The following is a 21604-nucleotide window of genomic DNA, read 5'->3' on the forward strand; positions in this document are numbered from 1 at the left end:
CTGCCTGTACTGTGTCTATGTTTGATTAACAAACTAATTTTATTTATTACTAATTAATTAATGTGCATATGCACATCCTAAATTTATTATTCTTGCTTTAGATTGTATCGTAAAAGTAACTTTACTGATTCTTATGTGTATCACATAGTATTATAACTATACATTTCAGGGTTACTGAATTACAAACATGGTTACTTTGCATAAAGTAGTTCTAAAGAACATTCTAGATGCTTCATTACTCCAGAAACTTTCCCTGGTTTTATTGCAGTGTCACACTTAGTGAAACACACCTTTACCGTAAAGTAGTTGCCCGCATTTTTGGTGTTCTCATGCACGAAAATTTTTTACAGCGAAACGTTTAGCCACTCAGTATTCGCGTTATTTTTAGTTCCTTCGACCAGGTTCTGGCATTTTTTTATAATCATTTCTTTATCATAATGTACAAATGAATAACTTTCATTACTTAGCTATTGCAGTGTCAAGATTGTTTATGCATTTCAGACCCAAAAATAGTGACAACTGTTTTAAACTAAAGTGGTGTTTCACTAAATGTGCCACGACACCAAAACCAAGAATAGTTTTTGATGTAGTGAAATGACTAGAATGTTCTTTTACACTACTTGATGCATGTTTTGTTATTCAGTATCTCTAAAATTTATATTTATAATAAAATTTTAAATATAAATTTTAGCTTAAATATTAATTTTAAATTTAAATTTAAATTTTATCTGATACACACGAATCAGATAAATTATTGCAACCTTACAATATAAAGTAAGAATCTTAAATTTAGGATACAAATATAATACAATACTTTTTAAAATAAAATTAGTTTGTCAATCAAACATAAACAGACGGAATCTTTATATGAATTCGAACAAAGCCATAGAGGTTAAATATTATAAAATTATTTTATACAATTATCAGAATATTGTAAACATGAATATCTTTATTATACAACTTAAACGTTACATGAAATTTATTAGCAGTTTATATGAGTAGTTTGTCAAATCAAGACGATTGAAAGATTGAAATTATTCGGCAAATAATCGACCGCAGTCCTTATTTCTGATAAATTAGTAAAAAGGATTGAAACTTACTTGGTATTAAATAAGCAATGACGAGATTATCAATTCAATCCAACAAGAACTCATATTTCTTGTTAACAAACCGATATCACTACCTTGAAATGGCCCAGTTTTTCACTTTTGAATTTTTAACAATGGTCCAAAAGCATTTGTGTTACGTTTAAAGCATGCCTTATCATCATATGACACAAACATTTAGTTAAATAGTTTAATTATACAGCGATTATTCGCCAATTTCACATAGCTACAAAATACCACAACATTCTTCACCAACGAATTGGTGTAATTTTCATCAATTATTTGTATTAAGACTTACCTACATTCTTTGGAGTTAGTAAGAATCAGTATCAACTTGAAATATAGAATTAATTTCCAATGTCGAATTCGGATAGGCACTATCCAAATAGCACCATAGTTCTTACAGTGTGGTATTTAACTACGGATTGGTATTTACCAACAACTAAATTTCGAATGAACTTAAACGTTCTTATTGTATCGTAGAAATAAAACTATTTTCGTTATTTGAAAAGAAATTTGATTTATCCTACCATGTATTTAAAATAAAACCCTCTTGATTTTCTTACTTGCATTTCTTTTACTAGTTTAGCAAAAAAAACGTCTTACAATGGAAATATCGCTACCATCAGAATTTTACGTAAAAAAAAATTCTTGAATTAATAATTCCGTTTCTTCAGTGGCAATAAATTTAATTCAGCTACCTTAACTTTATTCTTAACTTTCATTGCAATTTACTACGTCAGAGTCACGAATGAAGAGGTCTCAATTAACCTTCAATTTTATATGATCATGCAGCCGAAGTTCTCAACAAATAAATGGGATTGAAATTTCGCAAACAACTAATGTCATTGCAACGAAATAAAAAGAAAGACAACAGTTCAAAAATCAAAAAATAACAGAATGTTTTATTTATTTACATATCAATGTGCTCTATTTATATACCTTGTCGGCCAAAAAAGTGCTGAAGGAATTAAACTAACGTAATCTTTATAGATTTTCTTTAACATTCAAAAAATGAGAAGGCTTTGCCAAAGACTTTAAAAACAATGAGAATCTTCGGAAAAAAGAGAAGAGAATTTCAGAATAATTGAAAATATAATGCAGTATTTACGGTTGAGAGAACAACAAACAGCATTAAACTTAGAATAAAATAGTCATTTGACTTTTTACTTTTTTTAAGAGAAAGTTGAAATATAAGACGCCATCTATATTGGTTGATTTCATACTTTCTAGAATCAAAGGAACATTATAATTAATTAATGCCGAGTGTTCAAAAAATGTCCCTAGATTTGCAAAATTAAAGAATGAAAAGCAGAAATGAAAAAATTTAATGAGTTCTGACCAGGAAACCAAAATACAGTGAAACCTTCAGGAAAGACCACCTCTGAGTAGCCTCGATTCACGACCATTTTTTGGAGGGATTTTTTCCATAGTTGGAGAAAACCAGGGAGGAGAGACCTTTAGGAGAGATCATCAAAATTTCTCCCAGTGATCGGGCAAACTTCCGCACCAAATGCGGAAAAATTCAAATAAGGAAAAAATATCAAAATTAAAAATGCTGAAAAGTCAAATGTATTGAAAATATTTGTGAGAGATTTTTTATTTAGAGAGCTTTTTATGACGGTCTCTGAAGGACAACCTCATGACTAAAGACGATGCTCTATCAATGATATAACTTTAGAGTTGAAAGCCAAAGTAGAAAAAGAAAAAGCCATTTTTGAAAAAATTAAGCATCTCAAACAAGCTTTGAAGCTAACTAATTTTTATAATATGCAATTTAATGCAAGCTTAGAAAAAAAAAAACAATTTTTTATTTACTTAAAATAGCTCTATCTTCCATAATTGGTAAATTTGTTTTTAAGCATAACTAGCTGAATACCCGTTCTTCGCGGGGGAGAGTAAAAAATTAAATAAAAAATTAAATAAAAAATCAATAAATGAGTATTGAGAAACACTACGAAATCATGCTCAACACTGAAAATCATATACCAATCCAATTAAAGAACTTGGTGGAAGAACCAGGTAAATGAAAGTTTTGAGGGAATTAATGAATCAGAGAAAATAAAATAGTGGTTGTATCAATACGGGTATGTTTAATGTTACAGAACTGTTTTTGCCTTCACTCAAATCTTAACGTAACTAATTACATCAATTTTCAGTACGATTGCTTGATTTTTATTTCAAATTAGGCAGGGGTAAATATATAAAAACAAAGAAATATTTGTCCCTCTTTCTAATAAATTGGTAACAAAATTGTTCGGATGCAACATTTTTTTTGTTGTGAAAATGTAACTTACCTGGTTCTTCCACTAAGTTTTTCAATTAATATAGTTAAAATTATTACAATTTTTTATATTTAATATTATTTGTAACCCTTTTTGGTAGCTTTGCGTTATTGAAGTGAGAAAAACCCGTTTTTTGTAGTTTATCCCATTAGAGCAAAGATAAAATGTATTTATTATCACTTCACCTGATGCTATTGCACTATCAAGTAATTTTCTAAGGTACATGTCCCGTTCGAGGACCGTAAAACGCTTATTTCCAAAGTATCAGTGTATACTACTCAGTATTGGGGATGTCTTAATAATCACCAAATATATATGATATTTTATACCTTTATCAATATATTTGGAACATATTACATAACCCTTCAACATTTAACTTTTGTGAAAAATACATTTATCAGTGACAGTCAACAAAAACCGAATTTTTTTCTAATAAAATAATTGAATTCTTATTAGAACTTGATAAGATTTTTGGAGCGTGGGCATTTCTCTATCTAATCTTTAACTTTCTATCAAAATATTTATAAGAAGTAAAGAAACAAAATTCTTTATATTCTAATATTCCATTAAAATATTAATACACTATTTCTGCTACCATTGACAAAGATAATTTCTGAAATTACGAAAAAGTCATTGTAGAATTGTTGTCAAAACTGCACCAATTGCCATAATACCAGTAGAACATATTAACGTCAGTAGTGCACAATAAGTAAGCGTCATCCGTAAATGGCGATTTTCTACGGTTTTCCTAAATGAATTTCATATTAACCATTTTTTCCCTTAAATTCGCTTTTTTGCTCATAGTACTCATAACTCGAAGTACTCTGACGAAACCACGGAAGGCAATCAAAAGCAAACGGCCAGGCTTTCTTACACAAATGAACCTTCTTCTTGACAATACCAGCCCGCACGTCTGAAACCCAGACGACCTTACAAAATTAGGTTGGTAGTGTTAGGACACCCACCCGTACAGTTCAGATTTGTCACCCTGAGACTTCTTTGAGCCACTTATATGGGGGACACGTTTCCATTCTGAGGAGGAAATGAAGAAAGTTGCGCAGGACTTCATCCAGAATCAACCGCAATCTTTCTGCAGACATGGCATAGATGTACTACATAAACGATGGGGATCTGTGTTACAACGCCCATGGTGATTTCTTCTGATTTTCAATATAGGTATTCCTTTCATTCCATTTTTCACTTGGGCAACCCTTATATGTTACTATTATAATTTAAGATAACAATTTACTGTAAAAATGTACAGAGTATGAACAAAAATACATGATTTCAACCGAATTTGGATCTTGAAGCTTTCATCATCAGCATTGGCACGACGGCCCTTTGTGAGCCTGGGCCTTCCTCAGAAACTTTTCCCATTCTGCCCTTTTCCCAGCAATTGTTTTCCAGTTCTTTACCTTTAGGATGGCGAAATCCTCATCCACACAATCCTTCTATCTCTTTTTGGGCCTTTCTCTTGGCCTTTTATTGGAGGGGGTTGCATTAAAGACTCTCAATGCTCTTTGGTCAGGGCTCATTCTCACTACATGCCCGGCCCATCTCATTCTACTTAGTTTAATAGATTTAATGATATCATCACTATTAAAGATCTCATATATTTCAAAATTATATCTTTTTCTCCAGTTGTTGTTATCGAGGATAGCGCCAAAGATAGTTCGTAGGACCTTCCTTTCGAAGGTTGCTAATAACTTCTCTTCCCTTTTTGTTAAAGTCCGTGTCTCTGAAGTATAAGTCAAAACTGATTTGATTAATACCTTATAAAGTAAAATCTTTGTCTTTCTTTTTGTTAAGTGAGATTTCAATAATGATCTTAAACCATAGAAGCAGCGATTGGCTGCGATTATCCTTTTTCTGATTTCAGGATTAATGTCATTTTGATAGTTTATTTATAGAATAGTTATGAAGCTTTAAAATATGAAAATCATTCTAATTTGGAAATTAATCATCCTAAACATTAATGAAACTCATTTACAACATCAATTTTTTATCGTGTTATATACTCTCGTCTACTTATCAAAATCAATAATTTGAGTGAGATATATTGAATAATTTCTGAGTAAGAAAAACTACAAAGTAATATTAATTTCAAATACGCTCTATGATGGCTCAAGTGATAGAGCGTTCACCTTCCAATGAGGTGAACTGGGTTCGAATCCCAGCGATGGCTGTTTGATATGAATTCCACATACGGCTTGCACCGACCACAATGCTGATGTGAAATATCGTCAGTGGTAGACAGATCATGGATTAGATATCCCTTGCCATCAGGCTAACTATGGGATGTTTTGGGGGTTTTCCTCACCATGTAACGCAAATGCAGGTTAGTTTCATCCAAAAATTCTCCACGAAGGCAAATTTCTCCCCATACTTGATCCAGGACTTCCCTTCTCTTCTGAATTGGTTTCAAAATTACAGTTGAACATTAGTAGTCGAAAACCCAAAAATTGGGTTGGCTGTTCAACAACGGTTATAAAATAAAATAAAGTACGCTCTAGCAAAATTTTAATTAGTTTCAACATATATAAAAGTGATTTAGAAATTTCTTATATATTTGAATCAGAAATTCTTATTTTTTTAGAGGTAGCATTTTGATGGGACGAAAAATAATGCACAATATGATGGATTCCCATTAACAAATGTTTTATTACATTTCGTGAAAATAAATAAAAGAAATCGCTATAGTAATAGCTGAAAGCAGAAAATTGTATTCTATCTGTATTGCCAACACTAGACAAATAATATCACAAATGAATGGTTAAACAAACAATGAATCACGTTTGTGAATCTCTTTTAATAATGGCCATGCAATTGCGTGATACACACGCTATTTAGAAGCGAAATATTTAGACTAATTCAGTTAGAAAATGACACATTTTTTTAAGGGTATTTCATGAAACTCTTTTGCCAATAGTTACACTAAGTTTACCATCTTGCGAATTTTCTGCGCATTAGACAGGGCAAATAGTTTATCTATTAAGGAAAATCATAAATATGGCGAGATTTTTATTTTTATTTATTTTTTATCTAGAGGAAAATGAATCAACAAATAATAATTATTTTTTCCTCATTTCTATGAGTCCAGAAGATGCTGCGTTTGAGTCTTTTTTAAAAAAACAGAAATAAATGTCACAAACGTTTTTTAATTTCATAAAATTGTGGTTTTTCATCATTAAAATAGAAATTACTGGCAATTTATGAACAAATATCAATCTATGGTTAATGAATAACTGTTGCAAACTCTCACAATTCATTAAAAAATAGAGTATTTTTCGTTAAAAAAAGATTGGTTTGTGATGGTAGTACCTTCGGAGTTTGTTTTTAATTATAAATTAAGTTTGTTCTTAATTACTAATTAAATCACGAAAAATCAATTTTTTGATTAGAGAAAAAAGCCATTTCAGATTTTCACTATAGAATTTTGAACAATAACAATAATTTTGTCAACATTATTGCTTCTAATTACCGACTTTCGTTCAATTCTAAAAACTTCAACAAATCAAAACAATTAATGCTACAATAATACCATTTCTAGCTCTTAATTTCTAATATGCATAATTCTTTGACAATAAATTTTGAAAAGATTCTAAAAATACATATTAAGAACTATGATTCATGAACAAAAAATAACAACAAAAAAAATAAAAATTGGTGGTGGTGGTGGTGAATGTGGAGTAAAAGACTATTTTTCATTGCACTGCTTTATGCTGAAGTTAATTTATTTACTACTGATATATGCGCACAATACGGTATCAAGTTTGAAAATGAGAAAGCTTGTGGTAGCAACTGCGGCGTCATAAAAATGACTACTACAAAAAAAATTTCAAAAATTATAAAACCTCTTCAATTTTGGGAAATGCATAATAATAAAATGAAGAGTTTGTGCATCTTTTTTATAACTTGAGAGCCATTTATATTAGCATCTTGAAATTTAGACGGAGGGCGAGTGAAACGAGCCATTTTAGCCTTATCCCAATAATTGTTTTTATTAGATTGTTCTAGAGAGACTTTTGAAAAGTGGAATTTTTTCATTGGTTTAGAACGAATAATAACTACACTGTAGGAATTTTTAATACAAAATTAAGGTAAAATAAATGGCAGCAGTCTATCCATCAAATTAAGCGTTAAGTTTACGGTAGACATTTTTTTTCACCCTTATGGTTTTGAAGCAGTTCACAACTGGTATGGTTAAAAAAAACTTCAATACAAAGCAATACAGTTTTTAACCATTTACAACTACCATGAAAATCCCAGACTTATTGCGTTAAGCATCTTTATGCTGCCAATTACGCGCGAATGAGAGTATCGTATTCTAATAGTCCAGAGTTAAAAATTAGGGAGTGCAGAATTTCATGTGTTGAAGGGAATGGATTGAATTATGATAGTGTCATCACTAGGACACGATACCTCGAAGCCAGATAGATTAGCCCTTATATATATATATATATATATATATATATATATATATATATATATATATATATATATATATATATATATATATATATATATATATATATATATATATATATATATATATATATATATATATATATATATATATATATATATATATATATATATATATATATATATATATATATATGTTTGTTTTACAGCTTACGAAAAAAAAAATTCAGGGAAAGTGTCCTTCAGAATGCAAGCTAACAAGAGAATAAAAATAAAATTATCAATTTTTATTTTTTATTTATTTTAGGTAATTAAAATATACCAATATGTCATTCCCTCACTTGTCCCCACTGCTGATTTAAAAAAAGAAAAAAATTGTTTCTGAAAAAAAATTTTTTTTTTTTTACAAATTCGTGTTTTTTATTTCAGAATACTGAAATATAGAATTCAGAAAATCAATTTTAAATTTAATTTCTGATAAAAATATTAACACAGCACTATTTTAAACTTTGTCCCCAGTGTTTCGCGTCATTCCCTCACAACAATGTTCTTATCACCTGCAATCTTCTTAGAATAAAAATATTTTAATAAAAACTTCAGAAGTTAACAACTGGCATCATAGAACAAAATTGCAGTATGTTTCCATCTTCAACTTAAAGAAGCCTTGCTGTGGAATAAATTTGAATGAATCAAACCTGGTAAAATTTTTTACATTCGTCATTCCCTCATGTCATTTTTTAGAGTAAAATAAAATACAACTTCATCGAGAAAGTGGATAATTATATGTTGCTTTCTTGTATGAATATAATTGTATATGATTAACTTCAGAAATTAATTAGGCCTAACTGTTATTTTTAAATTTTATTGAATTCGTCATTCCCTCACTAGTGTATAAAGCGAGGGACTGACGCTGAAGTGAGGGAATAATTCAAGATGAGTATATTATTAAATTTTTTTTTGTTCAATCGTGCGAGCCAATTCTATTTCCCAAACCTGTAAAAACTATTAAATATATAAGAGTAAATTACAATAAATATCAGATATACTTAGTATGTTATCATTTTCAATCTTTAGGTAGATGTAACTTAGATAAAAACATGTATTAAAATAAAATATCATTCCCTCACTATTAGTGTCATTCCCTCACATTTTAAATAGCGAAAATAATTTATTTACTTATTAATTAATTTGAAAAATAAATTAAAATTTTAATAAATTAATTTATTAAATTAATTAATTTATTTATTAAATTAATTAATTAATTATTAATATTATAAATTAATTAATTATAAATTAATTATTTAAAAAATTAATTAATTTAAATATTATGTATATTTTATAGGATACTAGCTGTACCCTGCGTGCGTTGTAACGCTTTCAATTTGAATTTGAATTTTGTATTTAAGTGTGTAAATGACATTTGCGATTAGGATTTTAAATGCAAATTTTATTTAATGGTGAAAAAAAAACCAGTGATAGTCTCAGCAGTTAATTCTCTAGGATATCATTAGTGCATTTTCAAACAGACATGTATGGTGATGCACACGGAGCATGAAACATATTTTGGACAATGATCTGAAATAAGACTGGATCTATGGTGACATCAAGAATTTCTGCTGATATCTGATCAGTTTGGCAAGGTGGTTTTTTTTCAATAAGCCAAATTAGAATGTGTGCCTGAGGCAATCCTCGTTTTTGCCATTCAATAGAGTACACCCAACACCGTGTCTCTCTAAAAACATGACGCTTCACAATGAAATCAAGTAAAGATTATCATTTTTGTTTGAACACACGTGCTGTAATATCATGACGATCCGATGATGATTGTCCTGGTAACAAAATATCTCTAATTTCAACCCAAGCAGAATTGCACGTAAATGTAATAAATAAATCTAGGAGCCCATATGCGAGAACATATGTCATTGCATCCTGTGAGTATTCATACATGTGCCTTGGAGTCCAAGGCACATGTATGAATACTCAGACATGTATGAATACTACATTTGCAGGGAGTCCAAGTTTTTCTCCCTGCAAATGTAGTCGGCAATATAATCATTTTCCCCACATCATTAGGATTAACGTTACCATCATTAATTATTGCATCCCGTAAATGAATGCATTCTCCTGAACGTAATTTGGTTTGATTTAATTTAATATACAGTAGACGTTCAGTTTCAATTTTCGCATACATATCGATAATGTATTAATGAACTAATTGTCGACATTTTAAAGTATGATTATCAGCGTTTTGGCAAACATTAATCTATATGCATAAAAACTTATTGCACTTGCTTTCTTATTGGTTTTCTCGCCTGTTTGCGGACTTCTTAATTTTATGTTTAAATAATATCCCTCCTCTCCTCACCAAAATAAAATAGGATATTGCAATGCATCATATGATCGATAAGTTTCTGAGAACTCTTTGAACGTCACGATTTCTGCGATGAAGAACTGTATCGCGGGAGGTAAATTCTTCGCCAACTATAACAATAGCCACTTCATCCAATGTAGGCGATTGTATTTTTCTTTGTGGTGGCCTACAGGTGTTTTTTCAGCTCTAATAACAACTTTGTAAATATCGGATGACATTTAGTCAAGGGCAATTGTGAACAGCCTAATTAACTGATTATGTTGATCGAAAAATTTTTGTAATACGGTAACAATTTTTCGTTTAGTGCCATTGTTTACCTGACAACGTTGATTGACTTGATCATTTGTGTTATCCATGAAATAAATTTGTAGAAATTTATGATCTGCGTTAGGCATTGAAAGAAGTGATCCTGCACGATGATAAATTTGGCCTTGCACTTTGAATGTTGGGATGTAATTCTCGTTCACATGCGCCAAAAAATGTTTCGATTGGTTTGTTTGACCTGATACGAAGGTTGATAATGTCTCGGCAGGCGACGTAAAATCTTGTAGTTTCAGTATGCCTCTAGAACAGCAAATTTCAGCTGTTTCATTTTTAAATTTGAGAGCATTACAAAACATACATAATTGATATATTTCTCCGATGATGACACTTGGGGGAAGACTCAGCTGTTTCATTTTTAAATTTGAGAGCATTACAAAACATACATAATTGATATATTTCTCCGATGATGACACTTGGGGGAAGACTATAGTTTGTTGTCGGATCATAGTGAAATGCACTGAAATTCAAATCAGAGTATTGGCAGCGTCTGAATAGCGAAATGCGTTCTCAGTCGGTTTTCATTCTTACTTCCCGTTGCTCTGATGTTTCCGACGAACGGGCTTGTGTAGTTCGTAGTTGATTTGTTGACAGTCTTCTTTCCTGTTGTTCAGAAGTTTCTAAGGAACGGGCAAAAGCATTCTGTTCTCGATTAGTTTCAAGTCTTTTTCCCGTTGCTCCGATGTTTCTGAAACACGGGTAGTTCTCTTTTTGCGCGCTTGAGATGTCGACCGACTAAGAGCGATTTGCTTAGGCGGCATATTTTTGCAAATATTCTTTCTGACAAAGAAAAAGAAATGTAAAAGTTTACAGTGGTCGCAAATTTGCTAAATCGAAATATCACATACATATTTTAAATAATAAAAAGAGCAATAAAAATGAGATGAATAAAAAATATGAAAATTATAAGATTTAAAACAAAAATCAATTTTATAAAAGAAAGAAATAAAATGGATGAATTCGAAAACTTTGCATAAATAAACAAACAAACTAATAGTTTTCAAATGACAACTGTCACAGCACTGAAATCTTCGAAAACTATATTTAATTGTGCTAACCTAAAATTACGTACTAAATATAAATATTTCTGAAAACGTGCAATTTGAATGACATTTGCTTTTGTCTTTATATTTATTAAACAGTTTTCACAGTACTGAATCCGTGATACGACCAACAATTCGCGATCGCAACGAACTATAGGGGGCGTTGTTGTATGAGACTAATACCTGCGATTTCTATATGAACAGTCATTCAGTTACTCTAGAGACGTCGTTAATGTTGCACGTAGCATTGCAACGTTCCTTCTTTATTGTGGCTAATTAAATTTAAAAAAGAAAAATGTTTGATATTCTTTCTTAAGCAAACGAAAACAAAATGGTATCTCTTTTTATTAAAGAAGGAATGTCCAAAACACATCGGAAAAATATTTGTACATTAACAGAAAAAAATGTGTATATTCTTATAAGATATAAAACCTAATGCCCGAGAAATAGTTTTACTAAATTTAATGATATAACATGAAAGGCCCATTTAAACTTCACATTCTATAGTTTTAAGAATGATATTACTTCAAAAATTAAAATGAACAAAAAGTATACATAAGCCTCATAATTTTATGAAATTTAATTTTGTAAACAAAGTTTTTTGACAACAATTTTTATCAAAAAATTTCAAGTTTCAATAAAAATCATTATTTAGAAACTAAGAAACGTAAAATAAAGAATGCTGACGAAACAAAAACAAAAAAACAAAAAAAAAACTTGCATAATTTATTGTTTAGTTTTACATAAATAAAATATCATGAAAATTTCGACAAAATCAAAAATATGGAATACTTTAACCAAACTTATTTGTCCAGTTTTAAAATAAATGGTTCTTTTAATCGCCTCGAGTGATGTTGAAAAGTAATTTCAAATAAACGTATTAAGATAACTCAGCTCATTTTTGAAGGGTTTTACTTGGAACATCTCTTTGACTGTCACCGTTCATTCGTCAGATTAGGATAATTTTGTTCTTCCTTCTTTTCTTTATTTTATTCACTTATATATTTTCTTTTCTACTTAAATATTATGTTTAACAAAACCTTTTTAGTACATTTCAATGCTTTACACTATTATGAAAAAAACTTTAAGAATGAGTATGAAAATGATAGTGATCATGAACAAGGAAGGCAAGATGAAAATCGTTAAGAAGAAACTTAGAAAGTGGTATAGATGACATTTAGAAACTCTTTTGAACTTCATCATTCAAATCAAATAAAGGAAAGAAAACATTAAAAGTAACAGCACTAAATTGACAATAAATATGAGAAAATTAAAAAATTATTGATTTTTAAATATTTGAAATATATGGTATAATAAAGAGTTCGCTGACAATAGAGTTTTTGTTTTCGGTTCTGTAGAATGATTTGAAATATTTGAAAGTTATTAATTTTTTTTTTAAATTTTTTATAACATTTGCTGTCAGTTTAACGCTGTTGATTTGAACTGTATATGTGTCTCTTTAATGTGACGTAACTTCTGCTGAATGGCATCATCTCTGATGTTGACTAGATCTTCTTTTATTTCTACTGATATTTATTCAAATGTGACACCACCAAAACGTAACGTTGTTTTTAAGGAAATCTAATTATAAGTTTCATTTTTAATTAATCTGAAAGATAACTGAAAGTAATACAGTTTTTGCACTTGTTTTCTTCCGTGTGAGTAATAACGGTAAAGCTATGGTGGTTAAACTAATAGAGAAAAGCTCTCTTTCGGTAGTCGACAGATAAAACAGGAATTCACGCAGACAGTTAATGGGGAGGAGTTTAATGAGTTGTTTACATATGTTAAGAGCTTTCCATACTCATTTGATGATTTATCTACTCTTTTATATTTATTTTTCTCGACGACAATGTATAAATATTCTCTATACTTTGTCACGTCACCGTCGCACACACGACTTTCACAAAAAGCATTCACTTCATAAATGGGAATTCGCTTCAAGTAAATGCAGTTTGTTATGATCATAAACCTATTTTGAAGTTCAAAACTTAAAAATATTTAATTTGTTATTTTAAGCTAAATTTATTTCTAAAACTGTGGTTGGTAAGTATTATATTTGATAAATCTATTTGACTCCATTAAATTATGATCCGCGAAGGGAATGACCTACGTATTCAGATGTATAAATGCTCTTTAAATAGTTTGAGAAGCGAACTTAAATGATAAACGTCAAAGTACTCACTATGTCAAATAATTATTTTGTTTTTCGTTTAGGATAATTTCAACATGAGTAATCATCACAAATGTGGAAAATGTAAAGATTTAGAAAAAATTTGCACGCTAATAAATAGCGTGTTTTTTTTAAAAAATTGTTTTTATTTATTTATAATATATTGACAGATATCAAAAGTTCAATCTTTGAACCAGCTTAGATTTTATTTTTAATTTTGATGAAATAAAATGAATTGAAGAAAACAGTTTTGAATAGCCATATATATTCCAGATACAAACCTAATGGTTAAGATTACTTATCTTACCAACATAGGCTATACTTTGTGCCATGCAGACTAAAGCAAAAAAGAAGAAAAAAAGTAAATAAAGCATGAATGAAAGCGACAATTACGTTTTATTTCTGCTCTGCGCTTGATCCGCTTTTCCTTCTTTTTTTCTTTTCACAATTATTTTTAAATTTTATTTCCAATATAATTTGCATAGGAGGTGTTCCCTCTCTGACAATTGTTATTTTAGAAGTATCTTCTGATTATGGCACTTCATTTTATTCAAAATCGTCAGACAACAATATCACATTTACACTTCATATCTCTCAAAATCTATCTACATAGAAAAATCATAAGATTTTCTATTTAGGTTGCTCAACTTTGCGTAATTAGTTTAAGAGCAGTGAAACTTGTAATTAAAAAATGCCTTGTAGGGCACTCTGCAGCCGAGAAATTTGACATGGAAAAAAAGCAATTTTTATTCATATTGTGAGGAATGGTGAGCTCGTCATTTTAAGTTAAAACAATAAAATTACTGCAAACAACAATAAAAGATTTATTCATTTAATACATTTTTAATTAAGACTAATTAATCAGATACAAAAAAATGAGAGAATGAAAGATGATTTCCCGTTTTCCGTTCCATATTCTAACCACTCTTATAACTAAACAGCTAACTCTACACGCTTAATCTAATCAGAAAATGAATTCAATTTACAAAAGAGAAGAGAGACAAAGAAGTAAATAAACTATTAAAACATTAAATCAAAACGGAAAAGCGCCTGAAGCAGCTAAAACCAAATTTACTTTATTTAATTTAGAAATTCAATCAAACATTAAATTTTTAAAAATTAAAATTACGCGCTTAATTAAACCTTTCTCTTGAACTGCCTTATATTCTTTTTTTTTTTCTAATAAGCCATTGCCGAACTTGTCCTTCACTGCGTCCATTTGCATGTCTCCAAAGCAAAGTTTGAACTGAATCTTTTATGCTGTCTTCGATAATTAAACATTGGAAACTTCTTTGCATATCTGCTAAGGTGATTGTCTATGTATGTACGAGAAAAGAGTTAAACCCCAGCTCTGCTAGTTTCAACGTTGAAGGACATGTGTTGTTAATTATTGCGTTGAAGGACATATGCCGAGAATCATTAACTCGTTTTTTTAAACGATTGCTGACTTATATTTTTATGGCTATGCTGTTAAAAATTAAAATGAAACCTTTCTTGTAAAAATGTAATATACGTGATTTCTCTGTAAAAATTTAAAAGAATGTTGAATCATGATATTCTTCATATTCGCTTCAACCCCTATAGGACGTTAAACTGAACTCCACTGTTGGAAATTTCCTTGAAAAATTTCTAAACAATTTATTTAATCGTTTTTTTTTACCTTTTTCAAGCAAAAACGCAAAAACGTCACCATCAATAAGATGGTATTCAAATTGTTAACTGTGAGAAGAACCGTTTATTAACTGCTTTAACCTGAAAAGTTAAACAACCAGAATTTTATAGCGCTAACTAAGCTCACCTAATGAAGCCACTTAGTTCCTTGTAGCTGATACCATATGATAGCAGAGAGAGCTATTCTGTCAGTCTCAAGATGGACAGAACGGGGGTTCGAGTCCTGGTCAAAACAACAACAGTGTATTTTTTGCCATCTTGCACTCTAACATGAATGAGATACTAGTAGGGTTAAATATCATACAAATAAAAATTTTCCTCATTCTCATAAAAAAATATCATTGCAAAAATTTAAAGCGATGTTTACTAATTTTAAATTTTACAGAACACACTTTAAAAAATTCCAGGATCAAATTACGGTTAAAAAATACAGACGTGTGCCTCATCACTGGTGTATGCATCAATCATAAAATCCATTTTTCTGTAAAATATTGTACCGTATTTTATACAGTAATATTTATTGAATTCGAGCATTCAGTAATTTTACGGTAATTATTACTGTAAATATTACCATGAATTAAATTTTTTATTCCGTAACATATTCCAGTAAAAATGGATTTTACCAACAAAAAAAATATCACCACTCTAATTACCGGTACTTTTTGCGGGAATTTTTTACCGTGCAATAATCCTCAAAAATGAAATTTTTTTTATTCTTAACTCACGTAACCTTGTTTTTTGTGCTTCAGCTATTCATCTGCAATATCTTTTTTATTTACCTTATCTCATACAAGGAAATCGGAAATTCAAGGTCATTAAAACACCATATTAATTATATACAATTAAAAATGGCTTTTACACATTTTAAGCAAAGTTATTTTCATTAAACTTTAGTTTCTATTATGATTTAATAGAAATGCCAAATTAAATGTTTTTCTAAACATTTAATATGACAGCTTTAGCAGACGAAAAAATAATACCTTGACAATGCTACTTAAAATATAAAGATTTTATGTGCCAAAACGAGTGCTATATTTAATGGGGACCAAATTTTTATGCTTACTCAAACTTTTATGCTCACTCAAACTTTTATGCTTACTCAATCCTTAGAATGCTAACTCTTATGTTCACTCAAACTTACTTGCTTGTAGCTTCGTGTGTGTAGCTCCACGTGTTTGGCGCCTATTTCGTTAAGAGGGAAATATTAAAATAATAATGTATCCTGTTTCAGTGATTTCATTTCTTATATTTCAGTTTTTATTTGATTTTTGATGATTTTTAGTTCATTATTGAAGAGATTTTGTTGTTTACACTGACGCTGAGAATCAGTGAATTTAGAGCATTGCACACACAGTTTTGTAGAAATATCTCCCTCCCTCACCTCAACGAATTGAAACTAATTTTTTCTGTGTTTTTCCTGTATTCCTTCACCAATAATGACTATAAAAATATTCATTCTTAAAAAGTGTGGATTAAAGGGTGAGGAAAGAAAACTCTGAACTGTCATTTCACATTTTGTCTCGTGAGCACTCATGTTATCTGCAAATTTGAATCAAATTGTTCATTTGAATTTATTACAATATTACAACATTATTTACAAAAGACAGTGATTTTGTACTTAAGTATTAACGTTGAAATGTTCCAGAATTCTATTTAAGTTGTTATATATATATATATATATATATATATATATATATATATATATATATATATATATATATATATATATATATATATATATATATATATATATATATATATTCAAATTAATGGAATACCACAGGGATCTAATTATTCATCTCTCTTAGCTAAATTATTTTTGCATTATTATGTTATTATGAAAAAAATTTTACTCTTAGTATTAAGTTTGTTTTTAGATATATTGATGACTTAATTATCTTTAATTTCCTAGATTTTACTGTTTTATTGCGTGATATATACCTTGAGGAATTAATCTTACTTCGTAATCATGATGATAACATTAATTTCAATTTTTTGGATTTGGTTATTATGAAGGTTGAAAATATCTGCTTTGTTGATTTATACGATAAAAGAAATGATTTTAATTTTAATATTAATAAACTAGTTACTTGGAATTCTAATGTTTCTAGGAGCATCTATTTAAATACCACTTTTAATGAAATGAACAGAATTAAAAGAATATGTAGTAATATTTATTTATCCAAAAAACAAATCGATAAACTCTTTCAAAATCTGATAAAAAACAATAGATACCCAACTAATGTAATAAAATTTTATATAAAATCATTGAATTAATCGTATATTTTGGTGGATATATTTATTAAACATATTTTTGTTAATTTTTATGATTTTCCCATGTGCAAATCCATTTCAGGTAAATCCATTGCCAAAATTATTTCTTTGTTAATTTGTATAATTTTTCCATGTGCAAATCCATTTTGGGCAAATCCGTGGTTAGAATTATTTACTAAAAATTCCTTTACTAAATAATTTTCTTTGGTAATTTATACAGTTTTTCCATGTGCAAATCCATTTCGGGCAAATCCGTGGATAAAATTGTTTGCTAAAAATTTCTTTATTAATTTATACAATTTTCCATGTGCAAATCCATTTCGGGCAAATCCGTGGCTAAAATTATCTACTAAGGTTTTTTCTTTGTTAATTTTTCCATGTGCAAATCCATTTCAGGCAAATCCGTGTCAAAATTATCTATTGAAAGAATTTTTTCTTTGATAATTTAAATAATTTTTCTATGTGCTAATCCATATAGTGCAAATCCGCGGCTAAAATTATCTGCAAAACAGGCAATTTATGTTTCTCTTTTCTATTTTGTACTTTTTCTTAAATAAACATCTATCTTCTAAAACTATTTATGATCAATTTTTAAAATTATCCAGTATAATATTACCTTGCGCACATCCATTTCGGGCCCATCCTTGGTAACTAACAAATCAAAACTCAGAATAACAAATCACTTCAACAGTGCAGTAAGAACGACACTTTAAAACCCTCTTGTTACACTCAATTTGCGCTTTTGTTTTCATCTTTTGTTTTCATATTTTGTAATCTGGCAATCTTTCTGCGAAAACATTTTTAAATCATTCTTGAAAAATATCCGTCCATGTAAGTTGAACTGATTTTGCTGCTCGCTTTATAGTCCCCCCTTTTTACTTTATTTTATTATCTGTTTTTACATGTTATTTTTACTTATTTGTACTTTTTGTGATCTATTTCATTTGTTGTTATTTTTTAAAAAAATTTTTTGAGTGCTCCTCACACTATTGTATTAATTTATTTAGCTTTGGCTTTATTGATACAATATCAGAAAGCACTCTGATTTGCGGATATATATATATATATATATATATATATATATATAGCAAAATAAATAAATACAAAAAGAAAGTTAAGAAAAACAATAGGTTTCATTTATTGCGCCTACGATGACGATGGCAGTGTTGTATATCATCTGAGAGGAGGTATTTTAAAAAAGAAATTTTTTTTCTGCTTCACTTTCAGTTTTTATGAAACGCGTTTTGTGTTTAAGCGAAAAGAAAAAAAAATGCTGTCAACATCTACTGAACCACAGTATTGGAAGCTGCATTGAAAATATCAAAACTTGTTTGATTACCGGATGAATCAGAGAGGAGCTGAAAAGCGTTTTTTTTTTTGTTTTTTTAAAATCTTCAATCTTCTTCAGGCAATCAGACAGGTTTTAATGTTGTTTCTATCGTCTTCCTCGCTTACGATTCAGTTTCTGTCTTTTCTTCGCTAAACATTTAATTGCGGCCCCTGAAGTGAATACTTTTTTACTTGTTTTTCTTTTCTTTTTTTACAAGAATTCAAAAATATACATTAAGGTCCACAACTTGCATAATTAGATACTTTTATTTTTCAGTCTAGGCCCAATGGTGTTATTTACCTTGATTTTTCTTTGCTTTTGCGAGTTCGTTCTTGGTGAACAATTTCGCTATTACTTGGATATAGAGAATTTGATGGATCCCGATTGGAATTACGCTACGCACACTGTCGGTACTAAAATCCAGTGTGCATCCATGTGCTACAGGCAGCCAGAAGACTGCTTTTACTTTGGGTACGAACAGAAAAGCTGCTACCTCCTGAGAGAGAGCGTCGACAGACACCGGTGCTCCATCGAAAACTGCAGCAGAGATGGAATGAAAATATATAAAGTGAGTAACGTTGAAATATTTCTCATGGAATTTAAAAAAACCCGACTCTATCTGTCAAATAGGACTGTCTATGGGCTGAGAAGATTTATTAAATCTAGGTTTCTTTTTAGAAAAGCAAAGTCCTTAATTTACACAACTCTTGTCAGGCCGGTCTTGACATATCCTTCTGAATCTTCAACAATGACAAATCTGGAGGAAAATTGAATCTCGATATTTGAGAGAAAGATTTTGAGGAGTGTACTTGGTGTTGTAAATGAAAACAATAACTGGAGAATGAGATTCAAATTTGAACTGTACAAGATTTATAAACATCCCGATATTATTAAATGCGTAAAAATAAATAGAATGAATTGGATGGCCCAAGTGATTCGAATGAGTGATGACAATGCAATAGAAATGATATTGTTATTTAGACCACAGAAGGTGGAGGTTAAGATGGGCTGATTCGGTGGAGTCTGACTTTCTTGCAATTCATGGAAAAAAATTGGAGATCAAGGATAAATTTGAAGTTGTTAGGGAAAAATCTTCAGAGGAAGGCATTGGCACACGCTAGGCTGTCTAGCCAACTATGATGATGATGATGATCGCTGAAATACGCTCTTATAGGTCTGAATCTCACCAAGTCATAGATCCAGGGCTTACCAACAACTTGCCCGGTTAGTAAAAACGCAAGAAACGTCGTGCTAACCACCATCCCCAGGGAAAAAATAGCTTAAAACCTTTAAAAAAAAAACTTCAGATGACCTTTTCTTACTTTTGAGTAAGATTTTTGACCGAAATGCAGCTTTTTTTTCCTATTAAGGTGTCTGAGAAAAATCTTTAGGTTTTTAACTGAAAATCAATCCGAATTAAGTCTGAAAAACCTGCAAGTATTTTTTTGAAAACTTTTCTAAATGCTGACTGCAAATCTCTGAAACACATGTATAACTCTGCATGTTTTCAACGGAAATTTTTTTCCGAAAGAGGTGGTCAGCAGAGAATTCCATTGAACTTCCTTTGACAGCTGACACGAGTAACAGAAAAAAAAATAGCGAAGAGTTTTTTCAGAAGTTTGCTGCGATATTTAGACAGTTAAATATTAGACTAGATAAAAAGATATCAAAATTAATCCTGAAGTAACAAGCTTATAAACTAGTCAATCGAAAATTAATATACATATGCTTTAGATTTTTTATAATTTTCTTGTGTCTAGACGTAAGCAATATTTTTTAACATGAAAGATCAATGATGCTTATTTAAATTAAACTTGACTCTTAACTGAAAAAATAATTAATTTCTGAAATGTAATTAAAATTGCTCAGCACTAGGTATATATATATATATATATATATATATATATATATATATATATATATATAAGAGTTAAAAGGTGAGTCAAGTTAATTACTAATTACTTTCAAAATTACATCTTCTGTACATTTTAAGTCTAATATATTATGCGGACCGGAAAGTTATGTCGTTTTCGCTCATTAATATTCGTTAGTTTTAAAAACCAATTCCGTTTTTTTCGATTCATTTTTGATCCGGGATTAAAAGGTTGTTGCTAACGAGGGTGAATATATTATTGATTAAAAATAAAATCTTGATAACAAATATCAAATGCACCGAAACGACATTACTTTCCGGCCCATACAATATGTATAAATGAGGCTAGACTTTAGTGTTGCTCAAATTTTCAACTTGTTTCCTGTTCACATACTGTAAACTTCTGTCACATGGTTTCCACAGCCTGGGAGTGGCTAGAATATTTGGATATTTCTTCAATGTGCTTAGTATAAGAATTTCTGGGTGATTGATTTAACTCTTGTTGCGCGATGGGAGGATTCAATAATGATTTTAAAATAACCCGAAAGTTTATCTCATTAGTACAGAATTTCTGCAAGTTTATCTTGCTTTTAAGGTCCATCTTCCTATACGACATGGAAAGAGAGCATGGAATGAAATTCCACTGTGTGAAACTCCAAGGCATTTAAAATGTCCAACACACATGTTTGATTGACAGGAATTCATTGAACAAAGATCAATCTATCGAAAATA

At 29.7% G+C, this 21604-nt stretch overlaps 1 protein-coding gene across 1 annotated transcript in view; it reads left to right on the top strand.

Annotated features, from left to right (window-relative positions):
- The first annotated feature begins 13471 nt into the window (after positions 1-13471).
- The window catches only part of LOC107444658 (uncharacterized), a 31904-nt gene continuing 23771 nt past the window's right edge, over positions 13472-21604 (top strand). Inside the window, exons 1-2 of the mRNA XM_087165063.1 lie at positions 13472-13597; positions 19276-19567. Of these exons, the coding sequence (XP_087021189.1) occupies positions 19286-19567 (282 nt within the window). The 5' untranslated portion in view covers positions 13472-13597; positions 19276-19285. The remainder of the gene's footprint in view (positions 13598-19275; positions 19568-21604) is intronic.

The sequence above is a fragment of the Parasteatoda tepidariorum genome, chromosome 5 (assembly GCF_982258835.1).
Source record: "Parasteatoda tepidariorum strain Cologne lab strain chromosome 5, Ptep-v5.0, whole genome shotgun sequence".
NCBI classification, from domain to species: domain Eukaryota; kingdom Metazoa; phylum Arthropoda; class Arachnida; order Araneae; family Theridiidae; genus Parasteatoda; species Parasteatoda tepidariorum.